The sequence below is a fragment of the Podarcis gaigeae genome (genome assembly GCF_964106915.1).
Source record: "Podarcis gaigeae genome assembly, chromosome: 16".
Classification (NCBI taxonomy): Eukaryota; Metazoa; Chordata; class Lepidosauria; order Squamata; family Lacertidae; genus Podarcis; species Podarcis gaigeae.
The window spans coordinates 17419467-17444872 of NC_139693.1; the positions used below are offsets into that span (position 1 = coordinate 17419467).

At 46.9% G+C, this 25406-nt stretch overlaps 1 protein-coding gene across 13 annotated transcripts in view; it reads right to left on the minus strand.

Moving 5' to 3' along the window:
- PC (pyruvate carboxylase) overlaps nucleotides 1-25406 on the minus strand; it is a 260561-nt gene that overhangs the window by 192816 nt on the left and 42339 nt on the right. The window contains exon 1 of one of the 13 annotated variants that reach the window (XM_083716616.1): nucleotides 9215-9349. The exons of 10 other annotated variants lie outside the window; for them this stretch is intronic. Coding sequence is in view for 1 of the 3 variants with exons in the window: in XM_083716612.1 (XP_083572738.1) it covers nucleotides 777-818 (42 nt within the window). In the remaining 2 variants the exon portion in view is untranslated. Of the gene's footprint in view, nucleotides 1-776; nucleotides 870-9165; nucleotides 9350-25406 lie in introns of those variants that run through there. 2 more of the 13 variants (XM_083716615.1, XM_083716612.1) reach the window with 2 other exon arrangements.

The window sequence follows — 25406 nt, forward strand, 5'->3', positions numbered from 1 at the left end:
TAGAACTAGGGCGCTTGCAGGTCCCAGCTGCCACGATGAGGGAAGCCACACCACCGCAAGGCTGTATAAAGGCTACCTGCCTGAGTGTGTCGCTTTAAGGGTCTGCGGCGGAGCTGAGCAGGTGCTCCAGCTTACATAGGTTGGGCTGCAGTTCCCGGACAGACGCTTCCAAATGACCAGCATTAGCAAACTGGCCATTCTGCTAAATCTGCTCCAAGAAAGGCTCTCCTGCTCACAAGGAGGGATGGGGCGGGCGAGGGGAAGCAAAAAATGTAGCATACACTCTGGTCTGCAGGATGGGGAGAAAGAGAAAGGTACAGCTAGTTAGCAGCCCAGGGTAATGCTATTCTGCAGGCAAATAAATAAAGGATTGGAGGCAGGATTATTTCACAAAGAAAAAGAATCCAGACCATTGTTTGTGCAGGAAACCAACTTAACTGCAGCAGAAAGTGGCTGCCGAGTGATGCCAACGATTTTACAACTTATAAAGTCACTCTCTATGCTCTTGGCAGCTAGGAAGATAAGGACAAAGAATTTAGATAAGTTAGCCGTTAATTGTAAAGAGGACTTGGAGATCTAATTCACACAATCCATATGTGACTCCCCTCTATTTTATCTGTCCTTGTAAGAAAGGTTTCTGTTAGATTCGGTTGTGGTTTTGTTGTATATTTAGTTATGGATGATGTCACGGCCACTGGCTAGCACAATGGAAGTTTGATTTGAAAAATAATTCTACACTATGAATTTTAAAAATGCGTATGTTAGGGCTGAGGCACCTTCTCCCAAATGCCTCCCTCAGGCAATATTCTGGGTGCCATGTCAAAGGACGGAAAAGCAGTCACTTAAGAGCAGAGAGAGAAAGCAGCACTGCTTCACTTGCCCTCAGTGACATCAGCATGCAGTCATCAGACAGGCTGCGCTTTACTGTGACATCATTCCACAGGCATCCTGGTTGGCAGCGAACTTCATAGAAGCATAGAATTGTAGAGTTGGAAGGGTCATCTAGTCCAACCCCTTGCCATGCAGTAATCTTTTGCCCAAGACCCTGAATTGCCCAAGACCCATTGATGGCAGCATGCCTGGCCCCAAGACCTCTTGGCCGCTGAGTGGGCGCAGCTCAAGAGAAACTTCTCCCCAGCCATGATCCATTAGGATAGTCTCATGGTCTACCAACTGAGCTATCCCAGCAATAAAGTTGGCTATGATAGCAAAACCCCTGGTGGTTGTGCTCTACCTCCACAGTCGGAGGTGGTATGTTGTTGAGAATCAGTTACAAGAAACCGCAGGAGAGGGAGACTTGCTGTGGCACTAAGGCCTGGCACATGGACATCTTGTTGGCCACTGTGAGAACAGGATGCTGGAGTAGAAGGACCACTGACCTAACCCAGCAGGCTCCTCTTAGGAGAACAGATCTCCTGGGTGAGCACCACTGAAACGGGAACTTGCCAAAGGCAGGCCCTCATTTATTTTGGGATGACTATCCTAATGGATCATGGCTGGGGAGAAGTTTCTCTTGAGCTGCGCCCACTCAGCGGCCAAGAGGTCTTGGGGCCAGGCATGCTGCCATCAATGCTCCCAGTTTCCTTGAGCCATATTCTGAATAGCAACACTATCTGATCCAACCTTCAGAAGATTGTTTTGTTTTGGCTGGACACTGAGAGAAAAGGATGCTGGGATAGATGGGCCCCTGGCCTGATCCAGCAGCCAGACTCCTCTTACATTCTTATGTTGTGATAGGGTGTTCCCCAACTTGGTGCCCTCCCAATGTTGCTGCATCACAACTCCCACTGTCCCTATCCACAGATCGTACTGGCTAGGACTGGTAATCAGAGTCCAGCAACATCTGGAGAGTCCCAGGATGGGGGACACTGATGTACATCACTGTCATCACAACAACATCCTGTTCACCGCATGGTTTAGTAATAGCTGTAACTATTCCCAGGGTGTAAAACAACCCTGCTTTTAAAAAAGAATTGGTGATAGTAAAACAGCAGGAGTCAGGGGTCCCAAAAAATAATAATCACCATTTGCAGCGTTTATGCGTGTGTTTGTGGGACAAAATACTACAGATCCCCCCCCCCCAAGCCACTGCTTTTGCTTCCCAAATCGTTGTCTATTTGATGCATAAGCAACCATCAATTCTGAAAATGCCCCCTTTCCCCTCCCTCTACTTTTCTTGCATGTCTATAATTATTATTAGGTTATAAGCCTCCATACTGTCCACCTGTAATTTATTTATTTTTTAGTTATAGTGGAACACTGGGCCTAAAAATGAAATGGAGAGGAAGTGCTTCTTCATGCAGTGCACAGTTAAACTACGGGACTCAATTCCAACAGGAGGCAGTGATGGCCACCAAGTTGGACTGTTTTAAAAGAGGATGGGGCAAATTCATGAAGAGGGTTGTCGGTGGCTAGTAGCCATTTTGGCTATGCTGTTGGAGGCAGCAATGACGCTGGATACCAGCTCCTGGAAACTACAGGAGGGGAGAGGGCTCTTGTGCTCCAATCCTGCTTGTGAGTTTCCCACAGGCATCTGGTTGGCCCCTGTGAGAATAAGACACTGGACTATATGAGTCCCCTTTGACCTGATTCATCAGGCTCATCTTATGTTCTTGGGGTGGGGATCAATAATGTCAGCTGATCCAGCTTAAGGCGGTCATGCACAGGAGAAGGGAGAAGAAAGAGGGCTCTTCTCCCTTCCACAAAGGGAAAATTTTAACAGGCTTTGTTCCTGAAGGTCTCTGAAAGAGCAAATAAATCTTGCACAAGCCAAGTACACAACCTTCCAAATTCTGCAACAGATTTCAAAACTTACCCTTTCCTCCATTTGGCCCCAAACCAGAAAAACGGCATCACTTAAACCCTTCTGAACCTTTCTCATTTACAAGAAAGGACTAAGTGATAAGCTACAGAAAGAGGGCTCTCCCCACCTCCTGGAGAAGCACAACCCTGTTTGGTTTGTCCCATATAACTGGGTTCAAGGAAGGAGGACAAAAGGGTTGCTTAATGCCAAAGACGCCTTGGAGCAAACTCGGGAGTTGGGTCAGCTTCTCCACAGGGCCAGCCCTGCCCTGAGACAGGGTGAAGCTGTGACCTCAGGTGGCAGATACTGAGAGTTGGGGTGTGGATAGAGCTGTGTATGCTTGTTCCGAACCTCCCTAAGCTAGGCCACATGTACACCATACATTTAAAGCACCATGACAGCACTTTGAGCAGTCACGGCTACCCCCAAGAATTCTGGGAACTGTTTGTTAAGGGTGCTGAGCGTTGTACAAAGACCTCTATTTACACACTTACACACACACACACACACACACACACACACACACACGGCTACAATTATAAAATCATAGAATTGTAGAGTTGGAAGGTGCTCCAAGGATAACCTTGTCCAACACCCTGCAATGCAGAAAACTCTACTAAAACATCCATGATGTTGCATGACAAGCTCTGTCAGAAAGCACAGGCTTTTAGCATGTCACTGCAAACAGCTATTAAAATGCAAGAATTCTTCATGTGTCATCACCCTTTTGTATTACTCCTTTCACCTGTGGCTTTATCAGCAGCAGCAGCTTCCCATGAGCACAATTATGTGGCAAGAATGTCAGGGATGGCTGTGAAAAGGAGGCCTTAATCTGTAGCGTCTCCTTGAACTTATTCTGTGAGAAGTATGAAGAAGCTGTTCAAAGACCGCCTATTTTCAACAGCACAAAAAAGCCGCTCTGTAGAGGTACTGTGTTTATCAGGCAACATTCATTCCGCCAGATCACCTCCGTTTTCCCAAAGTGATTTTCATTCCTCTTCACAGGGGACTCCAGGAACTGTGGCAGCAGGAGGGGAATAGGGGTCTCCTAGCAACTCTCAGCACCCTTAACAGGATTCAGCTCCAGAATCCTTTGGGGGAAGCCGGGACTCTTCAAAGTGGTATGACAGCTCTTCAAATATGTGGTGTGAATGTGGTCACTGTCTCCTGCCCTCTGGTGTATTGGAGGAAGCTGAAGTAACATCCACCTGCCAGCCTGGTCATCTTCCATCCCTGTAATGGGGAAAGTCGCCATCTTATCCTTGGCCTCAGGCGGCATAATTTCTTGGGCCATCCCTGCACAGATGACTTGTCTCACAGAACAAAAAGCTGACAAAGAGAAGTGACGTTTTCCTCAATGAGCTACCAAGATGTTATCTTCTGGAAGCAAGCTTTGCCATCACAAATAGCCCTTATCCTTCCTTCCTGCCCGCCTACCTACCACACAACCAAAATATGTTTAACAACGTCAGTAAAAATACAAAAGAAGAAGAAGAAACTCCACAGAGGATTCAACGTGATAGAAATAGATGTTCTGAGACATGTTTTGCCTTGCAATTATTATTCTAGCATAATAATTATCATCCAGCTGGGAATCAGGCAAGTGGGATGACACCTCAATACAAAGGCAATTGGAAATGGCTACATGCCAACATGGCCAAGGTTTGAGGAACTAACATAAGGCCCAGCAGGACCCAAGCACAAGAGCTCTCTCCCCAACTGAGGGTTTCAGATTCAAAAGGATTACTGCCTCTAATCATGGAAACAGAGCAGAGCCACTGTGCCTAGTAGCCATTGATGGCCTTCTCTAACATGAATTTGTCTAATCCTATTTTAAAACCACCCAAGTTGGTGGCCATCACTGCCTCCTGTGGGAGCGAGTGAAGGACTTTCTTTTACCTGCCCTGAATCTTCCAACATGCAGTTTCATTGCACATCCCTAAGTTTCAGCGTGATGTCAGAGGGAGAACTTCTTTCTATCCGCTTCCTCTGTGCCAGGCATTATTTTGCGAACTTCCACCACATCACCTCTTACTCTCCTTTTCTCTAAACTGAGAAGTCCCAAATGCTACAACTTTTCCGCACAGGAGAGTCGCTCCACCTGCTTGATAATTTCGGTTGCCTTTTTCTGAACCTGTTCTGAATACATGGACTACAAATCTAAATAACAAATGCAATTTTGTCCCCCGCAGTCTGAAGCAGGGTAGCCCTCTCTACTGCCTTGTCCTGCAAAACATGCAGGCACAGGGACAGTCAACAAGTGAATAGCACACACGTTTCAGGTTTATGTACTGTACAAAGTGGCACACTTTGATCTTACAGCCTCAGCCTGTGGGCAGCCAATAACATGAGGATCACAATATTGGCTTAAGAACCAACGGCATCACTTGGGAGATGACAAACTATGTCAGCTGCCAAAACAGGAGGTTGGGAGATATATCAAGGTACTGTGCTTTGCCCCACATGACCTCATGCAATACACCGTTGCCAGCCTGGTGCTCTCCAGTTGTTTTGGACTACAATTCCCATCAGCCCTGGGCCAGCATGGCCATTTTGGACTCCAGCTCCCATCAGCCCCAGGCAACAGGGCTGCCCACATTGTCATAACAGGAGAGGAGTATGGATGCACAGAAATGATTTAACAAGAAAAATGATACAGTACAGCTACAAGCAAAATAATTTAAGCATGAAAGATGAGGGGCAATTTTTTAGAGCAAACAGAGAAGATTCAAAACACAACACTTCCAAGGTTTTCTGTTGTTTTGTTTTTTTGCAAAAAGCTAGGTGGAAACGGAGCCAAGGGATAGTGCAGGGTCAGTTGGCGTAACACTGTCAAAAGTCCCCCCAGCTGGAATCTCAATAGGTAGTCCTAGACAAGGCCCCCTCCTTTCTCAGCCTCAACTCCTCCATCTACAATATGGGAATAAAGTTGCTGACCTCTTTTGCAGGGTCATCATAACAATTACTAAGAAAAAGCAGCTGAAAAGTGTAAGAAGATCATTGCTGGATCAGGCCAAAGGCCCATCCTAGCCCAACATCCTGTTCCTAAAGTGGCCAAGAAGATGCCTCAACTGGGAAGCCTGCATGCAGGAGTGGAGTCCAAGAGTATTCTCCCCACCTGTGATTCCCAGCAACTGGTATTCAGAGGCACACTGACTCCCAACAGTAGAGGCAGAACGTAGCCACTGTGGCTTGCAGCCCTGAATAGCCTTCTGCTCCATGCATTTGTCCAATCTTATTTAAAGCCTCCCACAGTCGAAGGCAGCAATGCATCTGAATACCATCTGATGGAAACCACAGAAGAGGAGATTTGCTCTTGCGCTCAGGTCTTGCTTGTGAGTTTCCCATTGGGACATCTGGTTGTCCCCTGCAAGAACAGGATGCTGGATGAGATGGGCCATTGGCCTGATCCAGCAGGCTCTTCTTAACTTTTATGTTCCAGGCAGGATGCAAAAACAGCAGCAACAAAAACAGCACATCCCTTACACAAGGTAAGTGGGATCCCTTCCTCCTTTGATGCAGAGGGTATTTTTTAGAGACGCGTGCCCTCCTACCCACACAGATCCTCCCAGATGCTTCTAACACCTTTCTGATTGAGTCAGAAACAGAAAGAGAGAGAGCACGACTTAAAACTTCAAACAAAACAATTATCCAGGTTATGGGTAAAGTCACTCAGCAGCTGCAGCTGCAGCAAACCCCCACCCCCGCAAATCTCTCTTCAAGAAGACAATATTGCTCCAAGCTTTCTCCTGTCCCACTTCGGCACGTTCTAAGCTGAAAAAACTGAAGCACTAGTCCTTTTATGGATCAGAAGAGGGACTTGGGAGGATAACACCACTGATAGTGATGGCTCATTTTTCTCATAGCAGTGTACCCAGCCTTCCTTGATGCAGCCCCCATCTGCACTATATATTTAAAGCAGTATCGTGCCACTTTCAACAGTCACAGCTTCTCCCAAAGAATTCTGGGTACTGTAGTTTGTTAAGTGTGCTGAGAGTTGTTAGGAGGCCCCAATTCCCTCTACAGAGCTACAGTTGAACTATCTATCCCTCTTCACAGGGAACTCTGGGAACTGTAGCTCTGAGAGGTGAATAGGGATCTTTTAGCAACTCTCAGCAAACTACAAACCTACAATGCCATGGCTGTTTAAAGTTGTATGATACTGCTTTAAATGTGTAGTGCAGATGAGGCCTCCATCTCCCATCAGCCCCCAGCCAGAATAGCCAATGGTCAAAGATAATGGAATTTGGAGTTCAACAACATCTGGAGGGCATCACAATATGGAATCTCCAAGCACTATAATATCAAGCAAAGAAGATAGCTGTCTGACCCATTATGTTTGCTAAACAGAACCTACGTGGCCAGGGGCACTATGCCTCAGGGACCTGGGGAGAAACAAGAAGGAATGGTCATTGCATCCTTGCTGTGGCTCGTGAGCGTCTCAAAAATATCTACTTGCCCTTGTTGGAAATCCTGGACTCATACAAAGGTCTGAGCGAATGCATGGGAAATTGCTCTAAAACTGTCTAAATCAGGAATAATTAGCAGGAGCTGCGACAAAAGGTTGCTGCGTGGGGTGCTCCTGTGCAGGATTCCTCCCAGCCAAGTGCGCTCTCGTCCAAGCATTCCATTCCACACACACTTACGCAACAGCCAATCAGCATTCTGTGGGTCACTGAGCATGCTCAGTTATCACCAGATTGCTGTTGGCTTCCATCCCTGCTTAGGGATTTTCCCCCTACCCCACCCACATATCTCTTGTACTTCTGAAAATGCTGGGGTTCCCCCAAGCTTCCCAATACTTACTTTTGTGTGTGTGTGTGTGTGTGTGTGTGTGTGCGCGCGCGCTTTGTTTTGGCCATATAAGCACCCACACTCACAGAATCATAGAATTTGTAGAATTAGAAGAGACCTAAAGAGTCATCTAGCCCAACCCCTTGAAATACAGGAATCACAGTTGCAGCTGTGGACTTCAGAAACACAGGAAAGGGTGACAGGTAAATGCAAATTCTGCAGTAAATCTCAGAATACTCAGTGTTAGGGATGCAGAACTGGTGGGGGGGGGGCTGTTACCCCCATATGCTGTTTATGGGGTTTCCCAGAGGCATCTGACTAGTTAGAATTCTGGACCCGTCCAGCATGGCAGTTCTTAAGAACATGAGAGGCTTGGACTGAGATTTGGGTGGCCCTGGGTAACTGCTTCTCTCATATGATTATAATTGCAAAGCACCTCAAGGGCCTCTGGCAAAATTATTTATTCTAAAAGTAACTAAATCACAGCCAACTTTCATGAAAAAGGTATGACCTCTTGCGGGGGGGGGGGGGGGAGCACTTCCACTAAGCTGGTGGCCAAATTGCATCTCTTCAGGGCGGTTTTTTGGTCCAACTCCCATTCAGCATAAGTTGGCTGAACACAGGGAACCCTTCACAGCGCAGCTTTGCATCTTATCAAACCAATGCAGAGCTTCATAAAAGATTATGAGTGACGCAGAGACCAAAGAAAGAGTAATGATTCGTTTATTCTCTCGAAGATTCAGGGTAACCCAGCCAAAGGGAACCATGATTGGCAGGGTATTCAGGACAGATAAAAGCCTAAGTATTTATTCACGTAATGCATAATCAGCTTATGGAATTCATTGCCACTAGATGCTGGAATATTCACTAACCTAGATGTCGTTAAGGAACTGTTAGGCAACAAAGCAGGTGAGGGTGAGGAAAGTGAAAAGGGATGCAGAATTTGCTTTTTCTGCTATCAAGGACCATAGCTCAGTGGCATGCAGAAGATTCCAGGTTCAATCCCCAATGGCATCTCCAGCTAGGGCTGGGAGACTCCTGCCTGAAACCCTGGAGAGCCATTGCTAGTCAGTGTAGACAATACTGAGTAAGACAGGCCAATGGCCTCACTCAGTATGAGGCAGCTTCCTAAAACTTGCAGTCATCCTATGATGTTGGCTTGCAGTAGCTTTGAAGAAGATGGAAGTGAGCACACCAGTGTGAATTTAACCCCAGAGGCATAGGGTGCTCCTTTCCACCGAGTCAGACAACCAGTCCATCTAGCTCAGTTTTGCCTACACTGACTGGCAGCCACTATCTAGGGTTTCAGGCAGTCCCAAAGACAGGGAGGTTAAACCTGGGGTCTACTGAACACAAGGCAAGCACTCTACCACCAAGCTGAGGTCCTCAGAGGTCCAGCAGCAGTTATCGGTCCCATAGAACCTCCATGTTCAAAGGCAATGTACCTCAGAATACAAACTGCTGAGGACAAACAGCACAGGAGGCCTGTTGGCTTTGTATCCTGCCTCTCCGTTTTCCCAATGCGCCACCTTGGACCCAAGAGACCCACTGTGGTTTGGCCTACTCACGTTCTCAAGACCCCTTCCTTCAAAGCGAGAAACTGCAAATTCTGCGCACCTTACGATGCCTCGAAGAACAAGAAGCAGCCCACGTGGGTCTCTCAATGGAAAATCCGAAAGATACTTCAGCCCTCTGTTTGTGTGTCTCTCTCCGGACTGCAGGCAGAATCCCAGACACGGAAGGACCTGATGAGACTCCCGAACTTTGGCAGCAGTTGGCCAATAGATAAACAAAGGCTGATACTGCAGGAGGCGAGCTGGGATCAGCTACCTAGGGAGGAACGCAATCGGTGGTGGTCAGGAGGGTCCTAACCCCTTTGAAAGGGGTTATCAGCTCAGATCATTTATCTCTCTTTCCACACTTAAGTTTGCAAAGTTCAAGATAACCTTCAGAAGATTCATTTTTTGTTCAGAGGAGAAAGCACTGCAAAATGCAGGATAACTTTAATCTGCTTATCGACACAAAAGGAAGCACACAGGCAGGCTATGCTGCTCTCAAAGTGGCATCAGCCTGCTCCCCAATCTTCCAATCCTAGGCTTCAAAACTTCCAGCATTTCCAGGTCGGGCACAACCCTTCAGCATGCCAGCTGCACAAAAGTAGTTTGGGGGGCCAGCCCGCTTTTCCCACTGGGGTGCAATTCAGAGGAGTTACATGTTCTAAGGAGAAACCAAAATTGCTCATTGCTCCCTCGGCTTTGCTCAATAGGTCAACAATATTTCTCTGAAATCCTATGGAGGTTATGGTACATTACACCTTTTGCCCACCCCCTGGTCTGCTCCACCACCACCATCTAACCTACCAAAGCATCAGACTGACTGTAAAAAAATAATAATAAAATCATAGAATTGTAGAGTTAGAAGGGACCTCCAAGGATCATCTAGTCCAACCCTCTGCAATGCAAGAATCTAATCTAAAGCATCCATGACGGATGGCCACCCAACCTCTGCTTAAAAACCTCCTGGAAGGAGAGAACACAACCTTCTGAGGGAGACCATTCCAGTTTTTTATAACTTTATTTAGTAGGAATATAGGAAGCTTGTCCATCTAGCTCAGTGTTGTCCACACTGACTTGCAGCAGCTTTCCAGGATTTCAGGGAGGGAACTCTCCCAGCCCTACCAGAAGATGCCATTGGGGATTGAACCTGGGATGCTCTACCACTAAGCTACAGCCCTTCCCTAAAAGAAAAAGAAAAAACCTAGCCCTTGTGGTTCTGAATAAAGGACTTATTTTAATAGGAATATAAGAAGCCACCTTATACTGAATCAGACCATTGGTCCATACAGATCAGTATTGTCTACAGTGACTGGCAGCAGGTTCTCCAGGGATTCAGGCAGGAGCCTCTCTCTCCCAGCCCTATCCAGGGATTGAACCCAGCATGCAAAGCAGATTGCTCTGCTACTGAGCTATGGCCCTTTACTGACATTCTCAAATGCAAACAGAACAACTGCCAAGCAAAAACAACAACCCAGACACAGATTGCGCTAGCTGAGGCGGATGGGAGCTGTAGTCCAAAAACATCTGGGGGGCATCAGGCTGGTCTTGACTGCATACAACTCAGGCTGATAACACATACTGGACTGGATATGAAACATTATTGGAAATCCATGGTAGCATTTCATTCCTTATACCTACCACCCTGCCAGAACAAATCACGTGCAGTCCTGGGGTGTAACACCAGATACCTCAGTGTTAGTAAAGAAGGTCAAGGGACACCTCCCAGCTTCACACCTTCCATGGTCCACTAAACCCTCCAACACTCTGCCATTATGTGTTGCATTTTCCCGCCAACCCGGTAATGCAAGAATATCAATTTTGCATGGATAATTCTTGGTACCACTCCCACCTTCTGGGTATCTCAATTTTAGCTGTGACCAAGAAGAAGACTATCAAGCCCTTGGTACCAGCACTGCCAATGGAGTAGATTCAACCTCAGATCCTGAGCAAAGTGACTCAAAGTCTCCTCCTGACCCAATCCCCATCAAGCTCTACTAAGTCATACAGTCTCAATAGACATGAACAGGGGTGGGCGAAGCACCACTGGAGATGCTGTAGAAAAATAGTTCGAGAACAGGGCCCAAGGAATGCTCACGTGGTCCTGCATCTGCAAACTATCAAATTCCCCAATCTACCATCTACTGAAACCAAGGGGAAAGTGGAACTACCAAACCTCCGAGCAAAATAGGGTCTGTTTCAACCCTAGCAACTTCTTGAAATAGAAAAAGGAAAATTAACTTCACATTCTGCTTCTATCATGAATTTCATTTTTTTGTACTACCAAGGGACACATGTGCACACCAAAAGAAACAAAGTGAAGGGGAATTTTACCCTAGGGGTCTAATTCTGCTCCAAATCAGCTTTATGTTGTCACCAGAATTGGAAGATTTTAGAACAGAACTGGACAAATTCATGGAGGAGAAGGCTATCAATAGCTGCTAGCTACAATGGCTATTGTTCCACCTCTCCTGTTGGGAGGCAGTATGCCTCTGAATACCAGTTGCTGGAAACTGCAGGAGGGGCCAGTGCTGTTGCCACTCAGGTCCTGTTTGTAGGCTTCTCACTGAACCATCTGGTTGGCCACTGTGAGAAAAAGATGCTGAATTAGATGGGCCATTGGCCTGCTGTAACAGACAGACTCTTCTTGTAAGTTCTTATGAGTTGACACTCATAATGCAAACTTGGAACACTGATTTCTTATTTGTGTTGTTCTTTTTTGGGGCGGCTAGGCTATTTGGTGTTCACTAGACCCCTTTTAATATTTACTATGAACACAGTATTTCACCAAAGTGTTTTTTGTTCTTGATTTTTGTTCTCTCCTGTTATGAATCCTGTATTTCACCTCTGCTTCTCTTCTGTTTACTCTTCCTGACAGCACAAAACGAGGGATTTAAGTTAACATTGAGAGGCTCAAAGTACTCCAACAGTCTTTGTGTTGTGCTATGTTTTTGGAACAGCCTACCAATAACATCCATCTTTTTTTACATTAAACCGGAGCCATTTTGAAATCAGTCATTAACTTTATTTCCAGCTAGGGCTTCAAAGGGGTCTGCTGAGCCCCAAAAAGCAGATTGATGCTGTCAACAACGGCAAATGATGTTCGGAAGCCAGCTAGGGCAAAACACAGCAGCCAGGATGTTGGCCCGGATCTGCATTGCTGAGCCTATTATTGCAGTGTTATTTGAGCTCTCAGGTCTCAGGTTTGCACCCTGATATCTCAGGGTCTGGGATGCTCCTGATCTGGTAATCCTGTTCCTTCCATATTCGTTTCACCAGTTGGTTGGCAAACATCCATGCCCTTTCCAAAGGCCAATGTTCAAGACGTTCTCATTTCACCAGGAATCTGGACTGTTTTAACTTGGTACCTGGCTACTACAAAGTGTTGCTGTGGGCTAGGGTCAGGGAGGCTTCTAGTTTGAGCAACATTTGGGGCAGGCTTTCTTATTCCACTCTCCTCAGGTCCATACACAGATATGAATGTCGACCTGAGGATTAAGACACATACTCAACAGAGTAGGTAAGGGCCTAGGTCCACAAGGAACTTACAAAGGGACCCAGGGGGCTGCCTCCTCATTCCTTTATGCATATTTAAACTGTGTGGCAGCCTGGCCACAGAGCTGCTCTAAGCAGCTCAAAACATTTTAAAAGTTAAAGGGATAGAGAGACAGGTCCCAGACCACTTTGTAAGTATTTCTTCTTCTTAGAGTGGGCAGAACGGGGGGCAAGGGGTAGGGAGTATGGAATGAAGCCAGCTCAAGATACATTTGCAGACTGAGTTTTGCAGTATTCTCATTGTTTGATTTTACTGCAGGTAGCTGTCTTTAAATGGCTTCGTAAGCAAACAACCAAAGCACAAATGGAAATGTTTGCATTGATGGTCATATTAAAGAATAATAATTTAGTCTTGAGAAGGTTGATTCTGAGGTTTGGAACTTGGGAAGACAGATTTTGATATGATTTTAATTAGGAACTAATGAAAACTTGTCAGTTGACCCAGGACTGTTATGTACAATGGAGGCTTGGAGTGAATTCTTTCGCCCTCCATCTCCTCTGGAGGTTTAAATGCAAAGAATAAAAGCCTATTACCTTCATATCCTGTTAGTGAATTTCCCATAGGAACCTGGATGGCTGCAGGGAGAACTGCATGCTGGACTAGATGGCCTAATCCAGCAAGACTCTTCTTCTGTCCTTCATTCTGCACATTTCAAGAGAGATCGTAGCTCAGGGGTGGAGTGCTCCTGCTACAAGAACACTCAGAAAGCAGAAGAATGAACAGTGCTGGCCCAGGAAAGAATGTAAGAAGAGTCAGCAGGATCAGGCCAATGGCCCTCCTAATCCTGCATCCTGTTCTCACAGTGGCCAACCAGATGCCTGAATGGGAAATCTGCAAGCAAGACCCAAGCACAAGAGGCCTCTCACCTCCTGTGGCTTCCAGCAACCGGTATTCAGAAGCATTACTGCCTCTGACCGTGGAGGAGGAGTCAAGCCATCCTGGCTAGTAGCCATTGATGGGTTCCTCCTCTGTAAATTTGTCTAGCAGTCTGAACTGGTGATACGAGGCCATTTCCAAGGCTCTCATCTTTGGGCCTTTGACAATGGGAGAGAACCATACACCTGAGAGCAGCCAGCCAGGAAAGGGCAGAGACAGTTGCGCAGAGGATGCACTCTCTGTGGCACCCACCCAGACCACGGAAGCGGCAGAGCCTCGCTCACATGCTGGCACATCTCCGTGAGCAATGGGAGTTTCGGCTTTCCTCCAGGTGCCACAGAAATACAAATAAATAGCTCTAATAACCCCGTTGGCTCCCCTCCATCTCCCATCGCTCCAGCGTAGCTGTCAGCATCCGAGAGGAGAAAGAAAAAAATAAACCAGAAAATGCTTCCTCTCTCTTCTCTCCCACCCCCCTCCTCTTTCCACCCCTGCAAAATTAAACAGCGAGATGAGAAAAACATAACAAAACAACAAAACGCTTGTCAAGGCTGGGGAGGGCGATAAGCGGTGGGAGGGAGGGGATAGAGAATAAATATTCAAATCTCCATGGCAAGCAATTTATTAAAACTGCCAAGCCGGAAATAAAAAATCATGGCTTTCTGTGCTAAAAGGTGTCATTCCTTCAAACGGCCGTGGCAGCGTGCTCTAATGAGTGAATTATGGATCAAATCCCAAGGAGCCACATTAGCGTATGGCTGCGCAGAGGACATATTGGAGACGTAATGTGCAGGCTGGGAAAGGGTTGCGCGTGTGTGTGCAAACACATTAAATTCCCTCCCACTGCACAGCAAGATCTATCGAGAGTACAAGTTCCTTCCTGTGCACCAAACTTCCCAGAAAGAGCAACTGCAATAACTGATTAGATTAACTAACAAGGAGGAAAAAAAAGCTCGGTTGCCTCATTAGGCTGGTTTAAGCCCCCACTAGTGCTGGCAGAATCCAGTCCGTCCTGGAATATACTTACTGGTTCAACCAGCATATGCAGCTCGGCAGGAGAGGAAAGGGCAGACACAGAAGGCCTCTTCATGAGTTGCGGCCCAGATGACAGCAATGAGATGGGCCAGGCTGGATCAGGGCGGTACCCCCTGGCCCTGGCCCCACTATCATGACCTACTGAGCCATGAAAGCATTAGGGGCTGGAGGTTTAAGTGAGGAGCCTATTGTAAGCACACAGAACACTGACTTCTAAGGTGGATTGCTTTATAAGAAGATCATGGTAGGTAAAGCGATCAATGGTTACCAGCCATGCTACTGGAGCCATGCTCTGTCTCCACAGTCAGAGGCAGTAATGCTTCTGGATCCCAGTTGATGGAAGCCACAGGGGGGGGGAGCGATGCTCTTGTGAGCAAGTCCTGCTTGCGGGTTCCCCACAGGCATCTGGTTTGGCCCCTGTAAGAACAGGATGCCGGACTAGATGGGCCATGGGTCTGATCAGCAAGCTCTTCTTCATGTTCTTAAATAATCCCGACTCCTGTCTTTCAGCCCCAACACTTTGGCAGTATTGAGGCTGTGCAGTTGGGGATGCAATGGAGGGTTGCGGGCAGCAAACCCAGGCCTTATAAGACTGTAGTCATGTAAAGAATGGAAAACAATATTGTCCCTTAACAAAATGCTAGGAAGCATAACAGCAGATGGGCAGGGTGTGTCTAGATAAAGGCTTCAGGCCGATAGAATGTGTCTGCTCTGCAGGTCAAGGGTCAACATCACCTCCCAAAGCAATCTTCCAGGGGCCACATGCCACTGGTGAGGGCCAGAAACAAGAGCAGACAGGGCAATGGATATGGCTCTTGGTATTGCCAATTATGCTAGTGTCATGGAAAAGCCAGAGGTTTCTCCATCCAGGAGAGCAAGAGGCATTACCACAGTTCATCAAGGACACATTCCAGCCAAGCAAAAACACTCAAGGAAGGGGTGGAGCATAGTCAGTGAGGGGTGTGGCCTAGATAGGAGGTGCGGTCTGAGGAGAGTCCCAAGGTGTCTTGAATCCCGGGGAGACTTCCTGGGGACGGTGGTGTGATGCAGAGGAGGAGTCACCAATGGGTCACCAATGGTAGCTCCTCTAACTCATCTCACCCCTTGTTCTGGTCTGAGCAGCCCCTCCATGATGCCTCCTTGGGGCTCGGGACACGATACCACTGAGAGTGTTTGCTTATACAGAAGCTGTGAAAGCTCAGGGCTCTGTGTGTGAGTGTGTGTGTGTGTGTGTGTGCCTGCGTGTGTGTGGTGTTGGAGAAGTGGACCATACAAATTAGGCGGCATTTTGTCCAAGTACAATTCAGCACGCTCAACCATCCCCCTCGATGCAGGGCCTTTGCTACGCCACCCTGCCCTGGCAGTCGATCAAACCTTCTGCAGCTGAGGCTCTCGACTCAGGGTCGCGAACTCTGCGCTGGGAATTTTTTTTACCCAATTCAGTCCATCGACATGCCCTGCCAGCAGCATCTGCATTCTGAAACCTGCACAAAAATTGTGCACATGTAGCAGAACCGTGTAATTGACAGTTGATGCAGCCAAGTAGCTGAGAGCAGTGGTGTCATCAGGGCAGAATTGGGGGGAGCAGAAGGGCCCCCCAAACGCAGACATGCTTTGAAAGAAGAGGTGGGGAACCTCAGGTCCAAGTACCAAATGCAGCCCTCTAGTCCTGTCTATCCGGCTTTTGGACTCCCTCCAGACAACATCCCTCCCACTCTCTGCACTCTGCATCTTCCTCAAGTGCTGGTACCCGACTGGGACATGTCCTTGAACCATGACTAAGTCTCTTGCTTGTCTCAGTGGTGAGATGCACTGGCCTTTGCATGGCTGGAAAGTGCCCTGCTGCACAAAGGTAATCCATGGCTCTGTACATTTTTGCTCCTGGCCCCACCTACTACTACCGTGTGGCCCCTGAAAGGTTGTTTTCAGGGGAATGTGGCCCCCAGACTACCAAAAAAGTTCCCCAGCATCATCTAAAAAGCTGTAAATGCTGTAAGACAATTAAATCCAAAGATTAAAATGATCACTGCCTAAGAAAGTGAGCTCTGAAGTCAGAAACACCCCAGTTCAAGTCCAGCCTCTGCCAAGAACTCACTAGCCTCTCTTTCTTGGCTTGTCTGCCGTGTGTGGGAAATAATATTGGTACTACCTATAGGATTATATGTCAGAAGGCAACTAGGCTGCTTGTGGGGGCAAACTACCCCCAACATAGAACATCGCTTGTGGGATGTGCACTGGCTACCAATTTGCTACCACGTCAAGTTCAAGGTGTTGGTACTAAAATAAAAGGTTCTATATAGCTCAGGACCAGGTTACTTGAGATACTACAGTATCTCAGACCAGGGCTTTTAGTAAGGCTGCTCCTGCCCTGTGGAATAGCATTCCTGTCCAGATATATCAGGTCCTCAATGTCTGCATTTTCCAGAAAAAACTGAAGATGTTTCTGTTCCAATGGGCTTTCCCAGCTGGATAAATGGGTCTCTGCCACAAGTGTCCACTTTTAAACTGTTTTTAATTACAGTATTTTATATGTAAATCGCTTTGAGATAATGGTTTAGAAAGCAATTAATAAATCAACTCTAGTAATATATTTTTTTAAATTTGAACACATAGACAGACAATATGAATAGTACTCTTGCTATTACAGTTTCTCATATTTCACTCAGTTTTTATTTGCTGCCTTTTGTATATTGTTTTTCATGTCATTATTGATTTAAATAATGTTTGAAAAGTGTTAATTCTTTTTTATTATGTAAGCTTCGAAGAGCACTTCACATATAAATCCTCAAATAAATAAATCATGTTTGGCATAATTGGTTCTGATATGTTTTTATGTAATACATGATATTTTATTGTATGCCTTTTTATTCCACCTTGCCACACAGGAAGCTCAAGGCAGTTGGAATTGTTTATTATTGTTTGTCTCCCCATCGTCCCCCCACCTCCCTGGCTAGGCAGTGAGAGGAACTGTGGAGAGAAACTTATTCAGCCACTCCTCTCTGGCATCGATTGCCCACATGAACCTTCGAGCCAACTTTCACAATAATGAGAGCTAGAAACTTCCTTTTTTATTTATGATTATCATTTTATAATAAAAGTTGATGTTGGCTTTCGCGGCCAACATCAAACGCTTTGCACGTAGCCTTGGGCCATTATAAACCCAACCATACACTTTTCCTGGCTCAGAGAAGTCCCTGTTATCACCTCGGCTCCATCTGATGTTTGAGGGCAAGGTGAGCAAAATAAGAGAATTCTTTAGAATAAGAGAGAGGAAGGTATTAGCCTCACCCAACAGGTACGCAGATATCAAGCGGTTTCATGGGGGGGGGGGTGTTGGGGTGAAAATGTGCCTTGCCTGGGACAGCAGCATCCACATTTAAACTGCTGCAAATTGCCGTCTAGACTGTCCCTAGGCCATTCCCTCTTGGCGGTGGCGCTTTAATTACTGCGCCACTTATGATTAGATGGGGAAGTAATTAAGCCAGGCTGGGGAGGGCACGCACTCCTTGCATGCTCTGCTCCCTTTGGGGAGATCCAATCAGAGGGATGCCAGCCCTTCCCTTCTGCCTCCCTTTGATCATCTAATCGAGGACAGAAGAATCCAGCTCACGTTCAGGACTAACTTGAGACATGCAGGAAACGGGGCCGAGAGAGCAAATTAAAATCTGCAGCTGAGAACTACTTAGTACTCTAATCTCATATACCAACACCCAGAAACTACCAGGACTGGGGGAATCACAGTGCACCCACAGGCCTGGATACATGTCACCACGCATCTCAATTAATTTACTTATTAGGCACATGCATTTCAAGGTTAGGCAGTGCATAAAAGCTTAGGTGCCCAAGTGCCATTCCTCTGGTATGCAGGAGTTCGAGGAGATTTAAAACAGAATGTAAGACTGATTTTGTCAACATAAGAAGTGCCTTGCTGGATCAGGCCAAAGGCCCATCTCGTTCAGCATCCTGTTCTCACAGTGGCCAGCCAGATGCCCCAGTGGGAAACCAGCAAGCAGGATCCAAGCGCAAGAGCATTCTCTTCACCCCTATGGCTTCTAGCCACAGCTATTCAGAAGCATTATTGCCTCCATGGGGGGGGGGGGAGTTTCGGGTATGTGTGTTGGGAGCATATAATTTAAAACAAGATACCACTTTGATATTCTCTGGAGAGTGACAGGCAGTATAGAATTAGTTTCATTAGCAAAGAAATAAACCAGACCTCGTTTTTGTACGCTTCTGATTACATCTGCTAACTGGCAAGACGCCTGCCACGGCGGATGAGGAGGGCAGGTGCAGCAAGCAGGCTGGCAACTCACAAGGCCAACCCGTTGCAGATGGTTTACAACAAAGACAAAACAATAAGATTATCACCCAAAAAATTAACAGTAATTTTAAATGCCTGAACAGTTAAAATAACAATACACTAAAACCAAATTAAAAACTTGCATCAAATTTCTAAGCTTTTAGTTCTAAACAGAAGCAGTTTAGTCCTGCTGGCCACATGACCCAGAAAGCTGTCTGTGGACAAACACCGGCTTCCTTGGCCTGAAGTGAGATGAGCACCGCACCCCATAGTCGCCTTTGACTTGACTTAAGTGTCAGTGGAAGACAGAAGTGCCTGGCGTGCTCTGGTCCATGGGGTCACGAAGAGTCGGACACGACTAAACGACTAAACAACAACAAGTGTCCAGGGGTTCTTTACCTTTTATACCCTTACCTTTTAGTTCTAAAAAAGAATATTTTTGGCAGGCGCCAAAAAGAGTATAGTGGTACCTCAGGTTAAGTACTTAATTCATTCCAGAGGTCCGTTCTTAACCTGAAACTGTTCTTAACCTGAAGCACCACTTTAGCTAATGGGGCCTCCTGCTGCTGCCACGATGCCAGAGCATGATTTCTGTCCTCATCCCGAAGCAAAGTTCTTAACCCGAGGTACTATTTCTGGGTTAGCGGAGTCTGTAACCTGAAGCGTATGTAACCTGATGCGTATATAACCCGAGGTACGACTGTACAGCGAAGGGGCCTGCCCAATGCCAATGGGCAAGGAGTTCCAAACTGCAAGCGCTGCCACACTGAAGAATCAAGTTTTTACAAATGTGGGATGGGAATTATGTTCACAGTGGCAATTCTGCCACCACTGCAGCCACAAGAAAGAAAGGGCAGGGCAGCTGAGGATTTCCCCAACCTGGTGCCTTCCATCTGTTTCGGACGGCAAACTCTCCGCAGCCAGGGGCGGTCCGAGGGGGGAGGTCCGAGGGGGGAGGTCCTCTCCGGGTACCATTCCAAAGGGGGTGTGTGACAAAATGCTGTCCCTCGATTGGCAGCACCCCCCAGGATTCATGCCATGTCCCCTGGGACAAGCGCCACTCTGGGTACCGGAGCAGGTTGCTTTGCCTCTGTCGCCAGCCCCAGCCAACACGACTGTGGAGGGCCCTTGGTTCAGGGACAGGTCAGTCGGTAGAACATAAGCTTCTGAATCTCAGGGTTGCGGGTTTGAGTCCCAGGGGCAAAAAAGATTCCTGCACTGCAGGGGGTTGGACTAGATGGCCCTCGTGGTCCCTTCCAACTGTACAATTCTACAATCAGGTGGGATGCGGCCCACTCCAGGAGGAACAAGGCGCTTTCCTCTCCATCTGGTCTGACTACAGAGCTAGTAGGAGGTTGGGGTGGAGAGGCCGGAACGCCCAGCTCTTCAGAGCCAAAACTATTAACTAAGCCAGCCGGCCAGCCACGTATAATGCCCATACTGCTGTGCTCAAAGCCACCCCACCTGGCCACGCTTTGACTCTCCGAGCGCACACAGATGCTACAATTACCACCACAATTTGCAATCCATGCGAAGACGGGTTGTTCTCCCCGCACCCCACTCTTTTTATGATGCTGCCAATAATGGCATAGCGGGCAGCAGCCAAGGCAATAAAAAGCTTCCCTTCATTCTTTATTTTTAAATAATTTGCTCGCTCCATAATTCATATATAAATCCATCCTCTCCGTGGTCTGGAATTGAACAGCTGCAGAATAAAAACAAGCCCCAGAGAAGACCTGCCCATCCGGGCCAGCACCTCCCTAAGCGCTTTTGTCTCTCTGGATTAATGCAAGGCAAGGCAGAGACAGGTGAACCTCAGGCCTCGCAACCGAGGACAGCACTCAGGGAGGAAAACTGGGCACTGGAATTGGAAGGAGAGAAGGCCCACTGGTTTGTGGTAATGGCCAAAAAGATAGAAGGCAGCAGACAATCTAAGCCAGGCTTCTCCAGCCTGGTGCCCTCCACCTGTTTTAAATCAAGATTCTAGTCCTTAGGACTATGAGGATATGCCTAGATTCATATAGGCTCCGTTGCATGCTCAAATCGGAAGGCTGAGTCAGAAAGAAAAGGAGTTTCGTCAGATCCATGCAACAAGAGAGGTGCCTATTCCAAGAGGGTTGGTTATGAAGCCCCCTGGAGAAGGGGGAGAAATGTGCTGGGGCCTGGAGGCCTCCGAAGAAAGGCATCCCTGCATAAGGAAGACTCCCTCCTCTCCTGCAAGCACTCCCAGCCAATTCCCCGCTTGGCCCTCTGCCTCTTCATTAGTTGCCAGATTGTTGGCCCTCCGGGTAGGAAAGAACTGCCGTTTTCTCTGTAATGCCGTTGCCAGAGAAATCTAATTAAACCATGAAGATTCAGCAACTGCTCCTCTGGGCTGTAGCAACAGCAGCAGGCAGGGGTGGGCTCGTGGCAGGGCCAGAAAACGTCCAACAGGCCCCCCAATGATGACGACACCCCATCAAAGAGAGCAGCACACATCCTCTTCGACTGAGCTGCTTAGGGGCCAGGAGCGAACTGATCACCCCCCTGAGCAGCCAGGCTTTGTAATAGAGTTGGCAACAATTAGCAGCGATGGAGGATAAGGCACTTGAGCAATGCGAGATGTGGTTAAGGCTCCGTTCCCTCCGAATCTCCATGTTGCTGTTTTGCAGAGTTATTCCCACTGCCCTGTAAGATGTTGCAGGACTTCAAGCACACTGGCAGGGGCTGATGGGAGTTGGGGTCCTGCAGCATCTGGGAGGCACCATGTCGATGAAGGCTGCTGTTCTGCATCTTGCACGCACACCCACACCCCACTCTCAGCCTTCATTGAGAGCCAGTGTACAGCAGTGGTTTCAAGCACTGGACTGGACTTGGGAGGACCAGGGTTCAAACGTCCACTCAGCCATGAAGCGCACTGGGTGGCTTTGGACCAGTCACTGCTTTGGACGTTCATGCCTACCTCTTCCTCTCTTATACAAGCTTATCTTTTGCCACCTCTTCTTAACACCCTCCTCCAGCCTCCAACTTCAGGCAGACCCCCCCAAGGACTGTCTTGGGCCCTCTCCTGATCCTGTCTCAAGGAAGAACTGCTGCCTGTCTGTCACAAATCTCAAGTCCATCATCAACCAGCTGGCTTTCTCCACAGCATTGCCCCCTCTTCTCCTCTGCTGCGGCTTCATCCTTCCTTTTAAGATTCTACATCGTCTTTTGCCAACTAGGTCCCCTTCAAATGTTTTGGACCACAGTTCCCATCAGCTCCAGCCAGCGTGGCCGTTTTGGACTCCCATCAGCCCCAGTCCAAATGAGCCATTATGGTGGAACAGATGAACTGAGTCAGCCCAGGATCCACAGGATCCTGAACTGGGCATACTGCCACCACTTGATTGATTTGCCTATCCTCCATCCCTATCCTGCTCACCCAGCCTTCTGCCCCAGATGGGAGGAGCAGCAGGACTGTGGACGCAATAGTGGCTGCACCGCAGCCCAGCTCTAAAGACTGGATTACAGCCTGAGGCATGCATATTTGTGGTATGACAAGGTTAAAGTGCACAAATTGTTTAAAAATCATATTGTCAGAAGAGCAATTTTGATGGTCTGGACAAAATATAAAGACTTATTGGAGAGTAAGACTCCGAGGTGGCTCTCACCGGTGGAGGCCAAGGCACGTAAGAGACTTAACATGGAGGCCCATTGGCCTAAATATTGGGAAATAATTGAAAAAATTGGAGACAATTGGAGGTTGCTGAGCTTGGAAAAACTGAAAACTAAGGTGCGAGACTGGCTGCACTATGCGCAAATTCAGGAGGTCTTTAAAATAGATAAAAAGGTTGGATTCCAGGTGGAAAAATCGAAACTAGAGACTGAATTGTTAGAGCCAAAAAGTAAACTACTTTCGAGAATGTATAACTTGCTGCTTAAGTGGAATACACAGGATGAGACAGTCAAATCCGCCATGATAAAATGGGCGCAGGACGTGGGGCACAACATTATGTTTGTAGACTGGGAAAGGTTATGGAACACCGGTTTGAAATTTACGGCATGCACTGCCTTGAAGGAAAATATTATGAAAATGGTATACCGGTGGTACATGACCCCAGTCAAGCTAGCTAAGATATACCATCTGTCTGACAATAAATGTTGGAAATGTGGAGAGGCGGAAGGGACATTCTTTCATCTCTGGTGGACCTGCCCGAAAGTGAAGGCCTTCTGGGAAATGATCCATAATGAACTAAAAAAGGTACTGAGATTTACCTTACCTAAGAAACCAGAGGCCTTCCTTCTGGGCATGGTAGACCAGAGAGTGCTTAAGAAGGACAGAACCTTTTTCATGTACGCTACCACAGCAGTAAGGATCCTGATTGCAAAATATTGGAAGACACAAGATTTACCCACGCTGGAGGAATGGCAATCACAGTTGATGGACTATATGGAATTGGCTGAAATGACTGGCAGAATCCGAGACTTGGGAGAAGAAACAATTGAGGAGGACTGGAATAAGTTTAAGGACTATTTGAAAAAACACTATAAGCTGTATGAATGTTAAAAAAAATGCACCTTTCAGGAAACTCTAGCTTCAGCAAATGTAAGTTAATGAAATGAAAATTAAGACACAAGAATTTAGAGGTAAAATAATGAAATAACTTTATTGTGTTTAATACAAAGCATACAAGAATTGGGTTATAGTAAAATTGAAATCAGGGAACATGATAAAATGGAAGATACAATAAGTTTAGAAATAAGTTAACAAATTGCTGATGTTTTATATGACAGAGAACGCAGGGTTTGGAGGATGTGGGGAAGTCCTTTAGATTGGATGGAAAAAGAACATGGAAATTTGTTATTCTTCTATTCTATTTTCTTATAACTATCCTTTATTCTTTTTTCTGTATTTCTTAAAATTAATAAAAATATTTAAAAAAATAAAAATAAAGACTGGATTACAGCCTGAGATCCTTTGGATTGACTAACCAGGCACCCCCTGAAGAAGAAGAAGAAGAAGAAGAAGAAGAAGAAGAAGAAGAAGAGGAGGAGGAGGAGGAGGAGGAGGAGGAGGAGGAGGAGCACCACAACAGGCTTCCCCCCCCCCAAAAAAATGTTGATAATTTAATTATTGTTATGTCTAAAAACCATAGATAACAACTGTCATTTGGGAAGAGGCATCCCTTTCTTCTTCACCTACACAGGAAGAGGGAATGCTTCTATAATGATGTCTGACACATCATATCCAGGCTCCATGTAAAACAGAAGAAAGCACTCTTTTCATCTTTAAAAAATATTGTCTTCTTCATAGACAAATATTTGCAGATCTAGTCAATTAACCACTCCAAACTTGTACAATCAATCACCTAAGATTCCTCTAGGCCGCTGGCAGAAAGAAACTGGATTTTAGATTAACGCCTTTTCTTTCTCCTGAGTAAAACTGTGCTGAATGCCAGCACTGCCAGCTGAATGTCCCGGCTTAAAATACAGCCCCGCCCCCCGCTAAAGAGGAACCAAGCGCACAAACCACAACACACCCTGGGCTGCTGACAAATCAAAAAAGGCTGCTTATCTGTTGGAAGATTCAGGCAGATGAAAGGAAGTACTTTTGCATGCAGCAGATAGTTAAATTATGGAACTCACTTCCACAGGAGGCCGTGATGGTCACCAATTTGGATGGCTTTAAAAGAGGAATGGATAAATTTGTGGCAGTTAAGGCTACCAATAGCTACTAGCCACAATGGCTATGGAGGCAGCAATGCTTCTGAACACCAGTTACTGGAAGTCACAGGAGGGGAGAGAGCTTTTGTGTTTTAGTCCTCCTTGCTGGTTTCCCGCAGGCCTCTGATTGGCCACTGTGAGAGCAGGATGCTAGACTAAATGGGCCATTGGCCTGACCTGGCCGGCTGGTCTTATGTTCTTATCTGTGCCATGTGAGAACGACACAACCAGATCAGCACCACGATCCAACTCTGTTTGCAGAAGCCCTCGACGCCAGAGTGCTGCAGAACACGCAAGACGCATCATCACTCACTCCTAGGCCACAGACATGTTTTATTATAAGCAATTGCCGCTGCCTTGCCGCGATGGTGGGAATTGATGGAGAATGAAACACGCAACGAGCTCATCAGAAACTCTCCAGGGGCTGAACGGGAGGGGGAAGGCAGACGGAGAGAGGGGCTTGCAATGAGTCCCTGGAACTGGCTGACAACAACAGTTCTTGCAGGCAAACACAGAGATCCAGAGAGGTCAGTGCGTAAGGAGCATTGATTAAGCAGGGAGGCAACGATTGCTAGTCACAGATATTAAGACATCTCCATCAAGGCAGCCACACTCCTCTGGAAATGAAGATAGGATATCTCCGCCGTGTTGGAGGCAGGAGAAAAATGAGAGATGAATCACACGCAAGGCATTAAGGTTGTCCGGGGTGTGGGGGTGGAGATTAGAGCTGTCTTGCTTGGCTTTGGTCCCTACTCTAAGCATGTTCTGATGTCCCAGATTTGATTATACCATGCAAATTAAGATTAA